Below are 14,917 nucleotides of genomic sequence, written 5' to 3'. Positions count from 1 at the left end.
GTGTCTCGCGTATGGAGGAATGGTGAGCGGGTGACAGTGGGTGCATGGTGAGTGGTGGAGCGTATTTGTGCTGGTTCGTGGATGGATGAGGATTGGATGGATGGGAGACGGTGAGTGAATAAACAAATGGACAGTAAATGAGTGACAGTGGATGGAAAATGAGTAGTGCGTGATCGACGCGTGTTGGATGGTAGATGGATGCATGGATGGCGAGATAACAGATGGTGGATGGATAGAGGATCGATGGTTGATGGTGAGTAGGCAGATGATGGGTGGCAGGTAAATGTAGATAGTTGTTATGGGTGGTGGATGGATAAATGGGTGGATGATCACAGATGGTGGATGGATGGATAGAGGAGAGGAGATTGTGGAAAGATGGGCAAGGGATGGTAGATGGTAGTTGGATGAAGAAGGATAGTGTAAAGGGTGGAAGATGGAATGGTGCCTGGATACATGGATGGTTGGTGGGTGAAAGATAAATTGTGGATGTTAAATGGTCTATGGGTGGATGGCTTGTTGAGATGGATGGGCGGTGAAACACGGTTGTGGATTTTGGATGGAACGGATGGAAATGGGTGGTAAATGAGCTGAATGGTGGATGAATGGATTAATGGCGGATAAATGAACGGCACATGGGATTCAGATGAATTGTGAATGGATGGTCGGTAGAGGGGTGGTGGACGGATGGATGAGAGTAGAGATGATGACTGGATATAAATGGATGGGTGGATGGACAGGAGGATAGGGGGATGCTGGGGGGGTGAGTCTGGGGTAGATGGCTGTGTGTAATTGGAGAGGTGGATGCTTGGCTCTCTGTGTGATGCACATAGGGGTGGATGGTGGTGAGTGGTTGGAGAATGAATTTGTTAGAGATGGGACGGTAAAGAGTGAGTGGGGGGTCAGATAGATTGGCCTTGGTAACCTGGACGGTCATGGGTGGTGGGGTGAATGGTGAACTGATTATTAGGGGATGGGCTGTGAATCAATGGTGAGACGACTGGGGTGAGAGACCAACAGATGACGCCTTGTTGGTTATGGTTGCTGGAAGGGAGAGGAATGGTGGGTGGGCCATTGGGTTCAGGATGCCTTGGTGGTTGATGAGTGAATACAGAAGGATGGATGGAGGGTAGATGATGGAGGTGGATGTGTAGATGGAGGGCTGTGGGTGAAGGGGAACTACTCAGCACCTTCTTCCCTCCCTCCAGCTCACCTGCCCTCTCCTCTGCCATCCCCACCTACCTCTCACCTGCACACCTCCTGTCATGAGCACTCTTCTCTCTGACTGGGTCTTTGCTTCTCCCCAACACAAGGTATTTCATCCAAGGAGGATGGGGCCCACCGCTGGCAGCACTCAAAGCACTTTATGCCGTGGGTAGGGACAGAGACTTCTCTGACTAGGAAGGAGGGAGTGAGCACACCAGCTTGTCCCACCCTTTCTCCTGGGTGGGATGGGGGCACCTGCTCTCAGTGGCTCAGCGGTGCCAGATCTGTGTGGAGGGGCTGGCTCCCAGCCCAGCCTGGGATGGGGAAGGTGGGTCTGCGTGGTCCTGAGTTTGGCTTTGGCCACCGGTAGGGCTGACAGGAAGCTCCATCCTCCACAGCAGTCAAGGAAGGCTTCCTGGAAGAGGTGGTGTTAAAGCTGAGACTGGAAGGATGAGGTCACAGCTGCAGCTAAAGGTTGGGTTGAAAGTGGAAGAACAGGAGGAGCCGGGGGTTGTTGGCTGTGGGGTATTGGCGTCCATCGCTGAAAGGGGCATCCTTGAGCAGAGGCTGGAGGTGGGTCCAGCTATCAGAGGTTGGCCCAAAGAGGCATCCACACCGAGGCAGGAGGCAGGCACCAGCCGTGGCCCAGAGCTGCCAAAGGGTCCCTGGAATGACTCAGAAGCAAAGACATGAGGTAAGGAATGGCTGGACTGAGATGCAGTCCTAACCCTAACCCTAACCCGCGTTCACAGAAGGCCTGCAACTGCACCCACAGGTGCCCCGACACGCAGGTACATACATGTGCACACTCTTTCCAACTGGTCAGGACCCCAGTGGGAAGTAGGAGAAAATTCAAGTCTCAAAGAGAATTTCTTCCAGTAACTAGGAAATCCATGCAGCAGCTGCTTTAGGCAAGGTTGGATCCAGGGGCTCGGGCTGTCCGGTCTCTCAGTCTCTGTGTCTGTTTGTCTGGCTCTGTCTTGGCTTGACTGCCCTCTGTGGTCAGCCTTCTTCTGGGAGACCTGGACCTGCTACCTCCCCAACTAGGTCACTGTGCAGAGTCTCAGTGAGCTTCCTCTTTCCCGCTGAGCACCTATCCTGTGGCCCGGAGTTGCTGTGCTCCAATCGGCCATTGCAGCCCTCCCTTGGTTGAGGTCACTGTGAGTGAGTCCTGCTGCCCTGGGGGTGCAGGTGGTCCCCACCCTGCCTGCAGCCATGGTCCCTAGTCAGACCCCCCCCATCCCCACAAGTCTGTGGGGACAGAGCCATGCCCCCACCGCCAGGCCAATTCCCCAGCTCCTTCTCCCACACTTTTGTCCCTGACTGGCTGTGTGACCTTGGGCAGGTTCCTATACCTCTCTGGGCCTCAGTGTCGCTCTGGAGGAACTGAAGCTCCAGTACACACAGTTTTGTTCCTGGACACCAGGAGGAGAGGCGGGGGTCGGGGGGGGATAGAGGGCAGCCCCCCCTCAGCAGGGCTTCCCTTTACTCAGGTCTCTGCACATGGTCACCTCCCCAGAGAGGCCACCTTGGCCACAAACACCCCACTGTCAGCATCTGCCACCACGTGCCCCATGGGGCCCACAGGGCTTTGCTCACCCTCCTCACGTACTGCCTGCAACACAGGAGATGCTCCAAAAATATTCGTGAGGGGAAGGGATGGCTGGCACTTCCCCAGGGCCGGCCGGTCACCTCCCAGGCCCTGCCGCCCCACAACCTACCAGCTCAGGGGCTCTGACCCCTGGAAAACTCCCCGCCCTCGGGCCTGTGGCCTCCCTGCAGCCTCCGGATTTCTCTTTGGGCCTTTTGTTCATCCACACGCTTGGCACCAGGCCTGCAGCGGGGCTGGGAGCGCAGCCTCCTGGGTTTGCCATTGGATGGGGAGACGGATGATGGACTGGTCAGTGCTCTGAGGAAGCACGGAGCATCCGGGGATGGCCGGAGTGTGCCGTGAGGCTGCGCAGGAGCCCTCAGGCAAGGTGGCCAGGGCAGGCCTCTGTGAGCAGGGGACATGCCAGCTGAGACCTGGCAGGAAACAGCTGGTGCAAAGGCCCTGAGGCTCCAAGGAGGGCGAGAAGAGCACAGCAGGAGGTGAGGCCAGGGCAGTGTTGGGGGCTGGGTCTGATGTACATGAGGGGGGTGTGAACGGGGGTCTCCGCCTGGCTTGGAAGGGGCTGAGCTGGCCACCTGTCCACCAGGGGAGCACAGGTGGGGCAGCTCTGTTGTCCAGCAGTGGGGCGCCAGGCTCGGATGCAGGCTGTCCCGGGTGTGGATGCAGGGCAAGGCCACACGATTCGCTTAACCTGGTTCGTCCCTCACCTGCAAAGCTGGGTGGCAGTGCCCGCCTCACAGGGCACCAGGAGATGCTCAGCCCTGGACACTCTATCCCTTTTCTGTCTGCGGACGCTGGGAAGAGGAGGACATCGGGGGAGACTGACCTGGGAGCTGCCCCCGGCACGTCGCTAAGCCCCCCACCTTGGGGAGGGGTCCCGCAAGGGTCCAGCCCAGGCCTGCGCTGTCCCGCCTGCCCGCCCCTGCCCCCTCTCCGGGCGGGGGGAGCTTGTCACCGCCCCTACAACCTTTGTATGGAGGGGAAGTTTGTCGGGGGAACTTCGCAGGCCTCTGGGCCCAGAGGAGCCACAGCTGGAGGTCAGAGGCCTCCCGTCCCCTCTCCCCCGCCCTGGGACTGGCTGGGCAAGGACAAGTGAGTGGACGAGACGGGACACACAGGGCCGAGTCTGAGGGCCGCCACAAGGGGGCCGGACCCACGGAGGCTGCGTCAACTAGGTGTCCGCGCCCCGAACTCGGCAGGCGTTGGGAGCCTCTGGAGCCCAGGGCCACGGCCACTGCGTGGTCCCTGACTCTCGGGGTGCCCCCCTGTGGCTGGAGACCTCTCAGCTGAATGCCCGGAGGCCAAGTCCAGGGCCGGGCCACCCTGCCCAGCAGGCCGAGGTCACCTCAAGGTGCTCTGTCCAGGTGTGTCGGCGCCACTGGCTGAGCACAGGTTCCCCCACCAGGGCGCCTTCCACCCGGCCTCACGCGGCCTCACGACTGCCTGCGAGCAGAGGCGCTGCTATCCCCGTTTTACCCACAAGGAAACAGAGAGGTTCTCGGCGCGGGGTGGGGGGGGGCGGGGGGGAGCTCTGCCTGCAGCCCTGGCCCCCCCACCCCCCGGGGCCAGCCTTCTCCTGGTCCTCGGATCCCAGCCCCCCCCGCTCCCCCGGGGCCTGGCGGGGGCAGTGGCTGCCTGGGTCTCTGGGGTCTGCCCTCCGCCCTCCGAGGCCTCCCTTGGGGTCCAGGCGTCACCCGGGAGCAAGGCCGGGGCCCGGGGCTTGGGTCACTCAAAGCTTCATCTCAACCTCTGACTTCTGATCTTGTGACCGGGCTCAGGACGAAGCCTCCAAGCAGCCGAAGCTCTTCAGGGACACGCGCCCTGGGCCTCTGCGGGGTCAGCGTTGGCGCCGCTTCCCCTGGGGGGTGGGGTTGGGGGGTTAAGAGGCCGCCGACGCCGATTTCGATCCCACAGCTGGAAACGACCCCCTGAGGTCGCAGCGGTCCCCACACAGGCCGGCCACACGCGAGACAGCAAAGCGCAGGGTGGCTCCGGGGCCGCGCCCCCTCCTCCCCAGGCCTCGCTCTTCTTACTTAAAACAGACCCCGCAGAGCACAGGCGTCCGGGGCACGTGCGGGGGACCGGGGCTCCGGGCGGTCCCGGGAGCGTGGCGGCGTTTCTGCCGCGGCTGCGGCGGGGACAGCGGCAGCGAGTCCCCAGCTCCCCGGGAGTCCCCCTTCATCGCGGGGCTCAGAACAGGCAGCCTACCCCGCGCCCGGGGCTGAGGGAGGCGGCGAGGGTCCCTCCGCAGGCGGGGACCAGGCCGCCCCCGGGCCGACTGCGGGACCGAGGTGGGGCGGGGCCACCAGGCCCCGGGGAGCCGCCGGGAGGCCCCGCCCCCAGCAGCCCTGCGGCCGACCGGCGCCCGGGTCTGCGGCCCCGGCCCGGGGGCAACCGCGGGGCGGGCCCTTCATCCTGGCAGTTGTTGCCGATTCTTGCCCCGTAAGACGCAGGGGAAAAAACTCCAGAAGGGGGAAGGGATCCGGCTTCCGAAATCCCAGCTGAGCGGCCCCTCTGGGGGCGCTGGAAACCCCGCGGACATGGCTCCGCGCGCTGCCCGCCCGCGGTGCGGTCCACACTGCGCGCTGCCACCCGCCAGGGGCTCCAGCTTCAGGGCTGAGGGCCCCCCGGGGCCTCACTCAGCACCCGTGGTGGCATCAGGTCCGAGGTGGGGCGCCAGGCCTGAGCGCCCAGGGAGGAGGGTGGAGCGCAAGGGGTGCGTGGGCCTGGGACGCCCCCCAGACGGAGGGCCTGAATGTGCCCCCCTCTCTGGCAGCTCCTGTGTGTGGGGACCGCGTGTGGGAAGAGCTGGGGGCCACGGGCTCCCCTGCAGGGCTCCGGGTGCGGGGTGGGCAGGAACACTGAGCCCCTGGGGCCCGGGCAGCACCCCTGGGCCAGGCCCCGAGCCCCTGGGTGGGAGCAGCCTTGGGGGCTGGTTCCTGCGCTGCCCCTTCCTGCTGCCCGGTGGGCGCACGGGGAGGCCCGGGCCGCAAGCCGTGACTTAGAGAAGGGGTGAGGCTGAGCACGGGCTTCGGGGGCTGCGGCGGCGACGCGTGGAGGACCAGGGCGAGTGGGAGAAGGGCTGAGCGGTCCCCAGGGCCTTCGCGCTGCCTCGCGGGGCTGGAAAGCAGCCCGCACACGTGGCGATTCGGGGGAACACCGTGGGAGACGCAGGGCTTCCTGCTCCGGGGCCCGACCGCCTGGGGAGACTGGCCCGCTGGTGCTGAGCCGGGCAGGCGCGTGCTGGCCCTGTGCCCCCAGTGTCCCCACTGCGGGTGGCTGCGTGGAAGGCGCCGCCTGGAGGCCCCACAACCACCCGCGGTGTCAGCACTGGCGGGGCTCACAGCCAGCCCCCTGGTTTCAGAAAGGAGGAAGACGCTGTCTTTCCCCTGACACGCGAGGAAACCGAGGCTCAAAGAGCCCGAAGTCCCACAGCTGATAAAGTGGCGGAAATGGGACAGGATCTCCGGGAGGGTGAGGGCCCCCTGGCTTGCTCTGGACCAAGCCGTGCACTTGAGCGCGGCTGCCGGGTGCACAGGCCCCGGGGACCCCCTCAAGGTGAAGCCACCGCCTGAAGGGAAGGCCGGGAAGCCACGGCAGGACCGGCGGCACCCTCTGCGGGGGCCGGTGCAAAAAACGTGCCCGCAGAGCCCAGGACAGCGACCGCAGGAGGGAAGGGCCCCCTCACGGGGCCCCGGGCCGCGGCCCGGGCCTATGAGTCAGTGTGAGAGAGAAAGCAAGACTCCTAGTCAGATTTATTTTCCTCTAATCAGACAGTTCAGCATTTCAAAGGTTTGCATTCTACACTCTTACAAACTTCAGTTACTAGCATCAGACACACAAAAACGTTGCAAGACCTCAAAACACAAATAAATACCAAATAAAACCACACACAGTATACAGTAAACAAAAACACCAAACATAATAATGCTACCAGGAAGTCAGCCATGTCGCTATAACCCACAGGAACAACATGATTATTGCTGGGCAATAACTTACACTGTCCTTTTGTGTCTTCTTCTTAGAAGCGCAGAACACCGGACGTGAATCACTGGTCACAACCACTTGGACTGTCAAGATGGGTCCTCACAGCGAGCGGTTATACAGATGCAATTTTTAAAACAGGCAGGTTAAAAATACAGAGTCAAATGAGAGATTGGCCTTCTTTGGTCTTTGTTTTGGGTGAGAGAACTGAACGCAGAGGGTGCCATCAGAGAAAGAATCGATTCTGGAAATGCGACACAATTGTCTGCGCGGATTTACACGCTTCCTTTACCACAGACGTTATTCTACAGAGAATTCTTATAGAAATCCGAGAGCATCATGCCAGCTTTTGTGTTTACCGATTAAGTCGTTGAGTTTGCTGTGGAAGTTTTCTCACTGGTCTAAGGGGACTGAGTTACGACGACCCGATCACCACGAACTGCAGGAGTGGTGCAGCCGTCCTGGACTCCACCTCTCTCGTCGCGAGTTCACAAGACAGACTCTAGATACAGCAGCAGTGGCAGAAATGAAATGTGAGCACTGCTTGATGCCACTCGGGCCTCCGCAAACGGCACCAACCACCTGTGGCCCCGGTCACCCGAGGCCAGCAGAAAACGCCCGGGACGCTTCCAGGTCTGTGCCCTGCCCCCGCTGCCCCGGGGCCCTGGTGACAACCAGCACCCCCCGACAGACAGCAGAGACGACCGACCGGGTCACCTGCCCTCGCTGGAGCCTCACGCCGACCTTGTCTGACCTGACCCTAGTGGACACGTTCTACTTTGGAAAAAACACAACTATCAAGATTTGCAAACAGAAGGCAGAACCATGGTCTTGGGCTGAGGAGATTGGGTGACAGACCCCCCCCCCCCTCATGTCACAGATGCAAAGGAACTCCCGGAATTCCGCCCAGCTCTCCTCGGCGGCCTGATCAGTAAAGATCTAGACTAGAAGTTAAAAAATAGTATTTTACGGCTCCGCCTGAGCCCTTTCCAGCACTGATAATCACCGCAAGCAGAGGGACACGTTTTGGAGAGCGGAGGTGTGGGCAAGAGGCCCCACGAGGAATCTCATCTCCTGCCCAAGCCTGTGAAGACAGGCGGGGATGCTGGGGCCGGGAAGGTCTGCGTCCAGCACAGGATGATGGTCACTCCTCCACGTGCAGGCGGGGAGGAGGAGCGGGCCTGGACGGCTGGAGGGGTCCGCGCGCCCCCCCAGGGTGCACTCGGGGTCCCGCCTCTCTCCCCACCCCCTCGGGGCCCTGCTGCGCGTAAGGGTTCGTCCAGCCGCCCTTTCCTCTGCCTGATGTTGCCCACGGGCGGCGGGATGCCGGGCCCACCGCGGGCGACCACCCCCAAGACGCTGAGAGTGCGGGGGGGGGGTCGACAGGGACGCGTGGCCCTGGGCGGCTGCGGACGCTGCAGGAGATGAGCTGCTGGGGAGAGGCTGCGCCGTCCTGGCCGGCATCTGAGGGGCCTGGTGGAGTCGGCCACCAGGACAGGGAGGTGACAGGCGGGGGCAGGAGGGCCGCCTTGCCAAGAGCCTGGGCTCAGCTGGCGGCTGCGCTCTGGGGTGGGGCCGGGGTGGGGGGGACGGCGGCCCTCCTCGATGGCCGCTCGGTGACCGCGCCTGACTCGCTCTCAGGGGCTGGCGCCACCCTCTCGTGTGACAGGTCTTGGAGCAATTTACCCGTCTCCTCTGCGTCACCACAAACCCGGGAAAATGAGAACCCCGACCTGTAGAAAGAGGCCCAGGTGAGCCGCCCGGGCTGCTCCAGCCCCGGAGCCAGAGCCCGGCATTCGCTGGCCCCGCCGGCCCGACACCCTGGCCCTCCACCCCTGACCAGAGACCCGCAGGCAGGCGGACCCGGCCGGTCTTCATTTCCAGGACAGGCGACGACAGGGAAGCAGGGGCGCTAACCCTGCACGGGACTCGGCGTTGGTTCCTCTACGGCACTGGAGCGGTTTTGTCCTGTGCGGAATTTGTCACTTTCAGTAAACGGGAAAAGTGCACACACGCGCTGTGTCCGACACCCGTCGCTTGTCGCTGCGGCCCTGGTGGCGGGAGGGCCCGCGGGCACCAGGGAGGCGTGCGACCCGCTACCACCAACCGTCACCGAGCCACGGCCTGAAGCTCCCGCCGCGTCCCTGCCTCCCGCGGGGGGACAGTGAAGCTGGGTCCCTTGGGCTCCTGGGTGGCGGCCAGGGGCCTGGCGTCTCCCACCAGGAGGAGCTGCTGGAAAAGTACCCCCGCCAAGGGACGGATGCTTCTGGGGCGCCGCCAGCGGCCCGCCCCCCACAGGATTCCAACCCAGGGGAGGGAAGGAATTTTTTTTTACCAGACTGAGACGTTGCTTACCCTGAATTTGTTAACATCGCCCACACTTCTCGTGAAGGGGGAGGACGTTCCTGTTGGTAACCCCTGGCCTCGGGAGAGCCATCTGAGGCCGGTGGGGCCTGCCGGGCAGCCTCCCTCCCCCGGGTCTCCAGGGCAGAGCCGGGCCCAGGCCTGGAGGAGGTCTGGGCACTTGGAGGGAACAGTGGTCCCACAGCACCGGCAGGAGGGCCCTCCTCTGTGAGCGGGGACACACGACTCCTTACTGGGCAGAACCGATGACACTGATTCGCCCTCAAAGCAATTCTGGGGTCGGGATGGGAAAGAAAAAGAGACGCAGACAACCGAGCGTTTAACTGCCGAAGGGCAGGGCAGGTGCTTGGAACCCATGAGGTCACTTATGGAAGCCTGGGACGGTGGTGGCCAGGAGGTGCTTCCAGCAGGCACTGGGGCAAAGGCACACCCAGGGCGGAGGGCAGCACCAGAGACACGGGGGCCGCCGGGCACCACCCCGCCGTCCCCGCGTGGCCACGGGGAGCCCGGAGGCAGGCAGTCTGAGGTGCGCGGCCCAGCTGGCCAATCGTGGGCGCGTCTTTTGGATGAGTGGCACAGATGCGGCGGTTCACACACATTGGTTTTGCCTAAGAAGCACCCGTCACGTGTAGCACCCATCAGTGGTAAGAGCACCCATGGAGCGTGGTGCATAGCAGGGGGCACAGGAGCAGGGCCCCGCTCTGTCACAGTTGGACCATTGAGAGAAGGTAAACGGGGGTGAGGAATGCCGCCTGGACAGGCACAGGCTGGGACCACAGACCCCCGGGCCACCCTTCCCGAGACGGGCGGGCCGCGGGACGCCTGTGGATCAGCCTGGGCGGCCCCCGGGTAGCAGTCTCTGGAATGCTCAGAGGGCCCCGCGGCGGGTGGTGTGAGTGCCCGCAGCCCGGGGACGCAGAGGCGCGGCTCCTGCCCTGTCCCTGCCTGCGTGTGGACTGGGCGGCTCGCTTTTGGGGCCTAGAGATTTGGAACCTGTGATAATGAAGCAGTGGAGGCTCCAGAAGCCGACGAGGGGGCCCGGCTTCCTCAGCAGGCACAGGGCTGTCTGAGGGCCCTCGAAGAGGCAAAAGGTCTAGTGATCAAGAGAAAAGTTTGGCTGAACCATCACCTTCTGGAATTATAGTGAACACAAAGCTGGGGTCGAGAAGCAGCATGTCACATCTAAGGCACATGTACAGTATGCCACCATCTCTACGCAAACGTTGTTAACAAATGCAGCAATATGACAGGATGAAGAAACACATCTGCTGTGGCCTCCTTCAAGCACAAGTCACCTGCCCACCCCCGGACACTGGACACGGAAGGTCGGTGCTGTCAGCAATAGAGAGCTTGTCTGAACACGTGGGGCAGAATTTTAAAAACCTACAGGATTTTGTTTAGAACTCCAAAGTTCAACTGATGCCCTATTTTAGGGTGAAAACAACTGTAAATCTGAAATGATGCACAGCATCCATGAGCAATTTTCCTCTCACAGTAATTTTGAAGTAGTGTCATTAACTACGACAGGTATTGAAGGTTTACATTTCTAACGAGAAATAACAACAGATTGAATATTCTCTTTCCTATCACAAGTGATAACCAGTGTTTGATATTTTACATTTTCTTCCAAGAAATATCAGTCCATCAACGTTTTAAAATGAAATGTTTGCAGTAACAATTATCTTAGAACTTTAAATTAAAAAACGATTCTGAATTTAGAGACTTTCAAAAAAGACCTAGGTGCACTTCAGGGTCTTCTGACAGAGTATTGAGGCAGAGACCGGATGAGGCCTTAAAACAGACAACGGGCTACGTTTGAAACAGGACTGCACTCTTGAATCTTAGAATGAATATAGCAGAACTGCATTATGATTTCATGAATTCTCCTTTTACTTAACATGCTGACATGTCCAGCTATCCCCAGGTGTGTGCATGGGTGTGCGTGCGTGTGTGTGTGTGTGCGTGCGTGTGTGTGTGTGTGTGTGTGTGTCTGTGTTCTCTTTTCGGTGTTTAAGGAAGAAAAATCATGGTTCTTTTCTTTAGCACATATGTTTTCCACCTTAATTAACTAGATCTTTAAAAATGAAAACGAAAACCTTCTCTGACAGCAGTATTTCTCTCGTCGAAGGATAAATAATTCTTCTGAGTGAAGCGGCGCTAGTCTACTAGAAAACGCGGGGCGTGTGTCCTGGCGCGTGGCCCTCCCGCCGGCCCGCGGCCGCCCTCCGCCGCTTCCTCCGCTCCGCAGCCCTTCCGGGCGTGAGGGCCTCGGTGGGGGCGAGGCCGCTTCAAACCCCCGAGGGGCTGCCTTCTGCTCGACCCGCCTCCCCAGAGACTCGTCAGGGGTCTGGCAGGTCCGAAGTGTCCACTATGACTTTGATAAAAATGGTGTCATCTTTAATGTACGTCCCGTTTTCCAGCACAGTCTGGGCCACGAAGACTGGGCAGCCGGAAGCGATGTTCATCTCACCGGTGGGCTTCTTGAAGCTGCTGCTGTTGGGGTCCGGCTTGAAAGCGTCCCCCAAGTGTCGCCGGGAGGACCCCTGGTCCATCAGCATGAGCGTCACCTTCTGCTTGAAGGGCCAGGGAAGCAGAGCGTCGTATTCTCCGCGCATGATGACAAAAAAGAGCGACAGGTGCGTCCCCTTGCCCATGCCATCCCCGTTCAGGTAGACCCTGGCGCACATCTTGTAGCCGAAATAGCCGGTGTAGAAGGGCTGGCTGTAGAGGGACAGGGTCTTCCCCATGACGGCCTCCTGCTTCCGCCGCTTGTAATCCCGGATCTTCCAGATCAGCACGCCGTTGTAGCTGGCGGTCTCCAGGACCTGGAACCGCAGGTCCATGTCGGCCAGGCGGATGTCGTGGACGCTCAGCATCTGGTCGTGCCGGCTCAGCTGGGACTCCAGCAGGCCTGCGGCGGGCGGGAGAGATGGGCGCGGAGACACGTGACTATCACAGGGGCTGGAGAAGCCGATCCCCACCAGCATCTGAGCAGAAGAGCCCAAACTCACGCAGCTGCTGGGGGCGGTGCATGCCCCGTGGAGGGCCCGAAACGCAGGCCTTGGGATCCACAGCCTGCTGAGAGGCGACAGCCTGGGGCTGCCTGCCCTCTGGCTCACGGCCCCTGCCCTCCAGCCCCCATGCTCGGGGTCACCTGCGCCCTATCAGGGCTTAAGCTGCTCCTCCCCCCACCCCACTCCACGTCCTTGGCTGGCTGAATCCAGCCCCACGTGCATCATAATAATCCTTGTTCTTTCCCCCATTAATCCTTCTCGTGCAGATATTCAGAATACTCGCTCGGCCCCTGAAGCAGAGGCCCCGGTGGCTTCTAGGTGTGGTGTCGGACACGCTGCTGGGCTTGCCGGGTCCCCTGCTGCCTCTGGTCACCTTGTGCCCCCCAGGCCTTCACGGGCGGGGCTGGAGCACCCCGACCTGCAGGCCGCCCCACGCCCACTCTGCCACGCAGGCCTCACCGCACGGAGGGGAGCGTGTGGGCCCCTGCTGCGGGCATCTCGGCAGGAAGCCAGCTGCCCCGGCAGGCGCATCACGAGCACCGTCCGTGACCGGACGGCGCTGTCCTAAGGCGGCACGCGCCTCGCTGACCTCACGGAGGTGGCCACGGCTCTGGCCTGGGGCCCTGGGACCCGACCAGGCTCCCCTGTCCCGGGGCCTCTCAGGCCCGCCCGGCTCGGCCCGCCAGCCCTCACCTGTGTTCCGAGCGGCCTGCCCCGCGCTCTTGTCCACGCTCTCCAGCTCGGTCACCCGGTTCTGGAGGGACTCCACGCTGCTCTTCATGCTGCCGGCTTCCTCCCAGCTCTGCCGGAAGGGGCGGATCTCTTTGTCGAGCTCCTTCAGTTTCTCTGCTTGGCTGTCTATTACTCGCTTCCACATCAAAGGTGTCAAAAGGGCAAAATACAGTTAGAACTCGCTGCCAGCGCTGCGCCACTCCCATCAGAGGCCCGCTGGTCAGGAACAGGGCAGCCCGCATCAGCCCGCACAGGGCCTCTTACCTTAGACCCACGGGCATCTCGGGGGACACAGGGACCCGGGCCCCTAGTTCCAGGAGGGGACCGAGGCAGAGAGAGGCCTCACCCACCAAGTGCAGGGCATGCGGCTCCCACATCCCTCTGTCCTGGTGACTCAGCTCGGGACTTGGAGTCACACTCACTGGCCCCGTCCGAAGGCCTCCATCCCCTGCAGGGTCGAGCGACCAGCAGAGGCCAAGCTACGTGGGCCTCCAGGGCCAGAGGGGCTGCCCTGTTTCTGTGGCGCGAAGAGCGCTCAGAACCCCACCTGGGTCCCAGAAGAGAGAGCTGCCACCACACTGCCACCTGGCTCCAGAGACCTGGCTGCCAGCACAGGGCTGGCAGCAGGACACGGCCCTGGAGACAGGTCCTTGGGGCCCCGGGTGAAGCCAAGGGGCCAGTGCCTATTGGCGGGGTGGGTGGGGCTCTGTTCCTGGACGCGCTCCGTGACCAGCGCCCCCTGCCCACTGGGGCAGAGCAACCCTGCTGACAAACACGTGGCTGTCAACAGCGAGGCTTGATTTAAACAATTCAGAAACCCCCTTTTCCAGAAGCACATGACCAGCACATCTGTAACAGTAACTGGAGGGGTGAGCCTGGCGTGCCAGCCATGGCGGCCCAGTTTGTCTGCAGGACGGGCCTGCCCACTTGTTAGATGAAGCCAGGGACCCAAAGGGTTTTCACTTCTAAAAAGAATTTGCATTTTTGAAATAAAGCTCCTGAAGGCTGGGCGGTTCAGCCCCTGAAGCTGCGGAGTGGCTGGGCTGCCCCTGGGGCTGACACCACACAGGGGAGAGCCCCGGGGACCTGCCGAGGTCACTTCTCCTTTTGCGAGACTATTTTTAAACATCGAGGTTTCAGCACCTTCGCTGGCTCTTAATAACCGTGAAGGAACAAACATGTAGGCTTGGGTTACTTTTTCTGGGTAAAAATACAGTGTTAATCTTCTTCTTCTTTCCAAGAAACCCTGATATTGGCTAACATTTAAAAAGTAAAGACGATTTCTCTAAAGAACACTTCTTTCTACACTGATACCACTTTATTTTAAAATACATATGGTGAGAAGCATAGTTAGTTCACCAAGTCTATTTTCTGGGGACAATCCTATTGACATGTATGAACACCCATTACCCATAATGAACAGCTCTCATTTTTCTCCTGTCCTCTACCTACTCAAGTGACAAAATGACAAACTAGGCTGTGGGTACTAGTGAGAATAAGAGGGGAGTTAATGGAAACCTAAACAGTCAGTGGCAGTTCCTTGGTGGACCTCGTTGTAAACCACGAGGACAAGCTGCTCATCACTTCCAAGCCCCCCTCCCCAGCCCCGGGACTGGTGACGCACATGGGACAGTGGCAGGAAGGCATGCGGCGCTCTCGAGAGGGAGCAGAACCGTGGAGTCTGAAATGACAGCAAGGCCCCCAACTACAAGCCAGGAACATGGAGTCAGCAGGCAGGGGGCAGGCAGGAGGGAACATGGGAGCGAGCACATGCGTGCACACACACAGACACACACACACAGACACACAGACAAAGACACACACAGACACACACATAGACACAGACACACACAGACACACACACACACACACAGACACACAGACACAGACACACACAGACACACACAGACACACACATAGACACAGACACAGAGACACACACAGACACACAGACACACACAGAGACACAGACACACACACAGACACACACACACACACACAGACACAC

The 14,917-nt window shown here is 60.7% G+C and overlaps 1 protein-coding gene across 1 annotated transcript in view; it reads right to left on the bottom strand.

Annotated features, from left to right (window-relative positions):
• Window positions 1-8,799: 8,799 nt before the first annotated feature.
• Window positions 8,800-14,917, bottom strand: part of TRAF3 (TNF receptor associated factor 3) — a 127,249-nt gene continuing 121,131 nt past the window's right edge. Inside the window, exons 11-12 of the mRNA XM_024131065.3 lie at window positions 12,871-13,045; window positions 8,800-12,074 (exon numbers count right to left, since the gene is read on the bottom strand). Coding sequence (XP_023986833.1) covers window positions 11,503-12,074; window positions 12,871-13,045 — 747 coding nt within the window. The 3' untranslated portion in view covers window positions 8,800-11,502. The remainder of the gene's footprint in view (window positions 12,075-12,870; window positions 13,046-14,917) is intronic.

This window comes from Physeter macrocephalus, chromosome 11 (genome assembly GCF_002837175.3).
Source record: "Physeter macrocephalus isolate SW-GA chromosome 11, ASM283717v5, whole genome shotgun sequence".
Taxonomy (NCBI): domain Eukaryota; kingdom Metazoa; phylum Chordata; class Mammalia; order Artiodactyla; family Physeteridae; genus Physeter; species Physeter macrocephalus.
The sequence above is the reverse complement of the archived record's forward strand: the minus strand, read 5'-3'. Positions and strand labels throughout refer to the sequence as shown.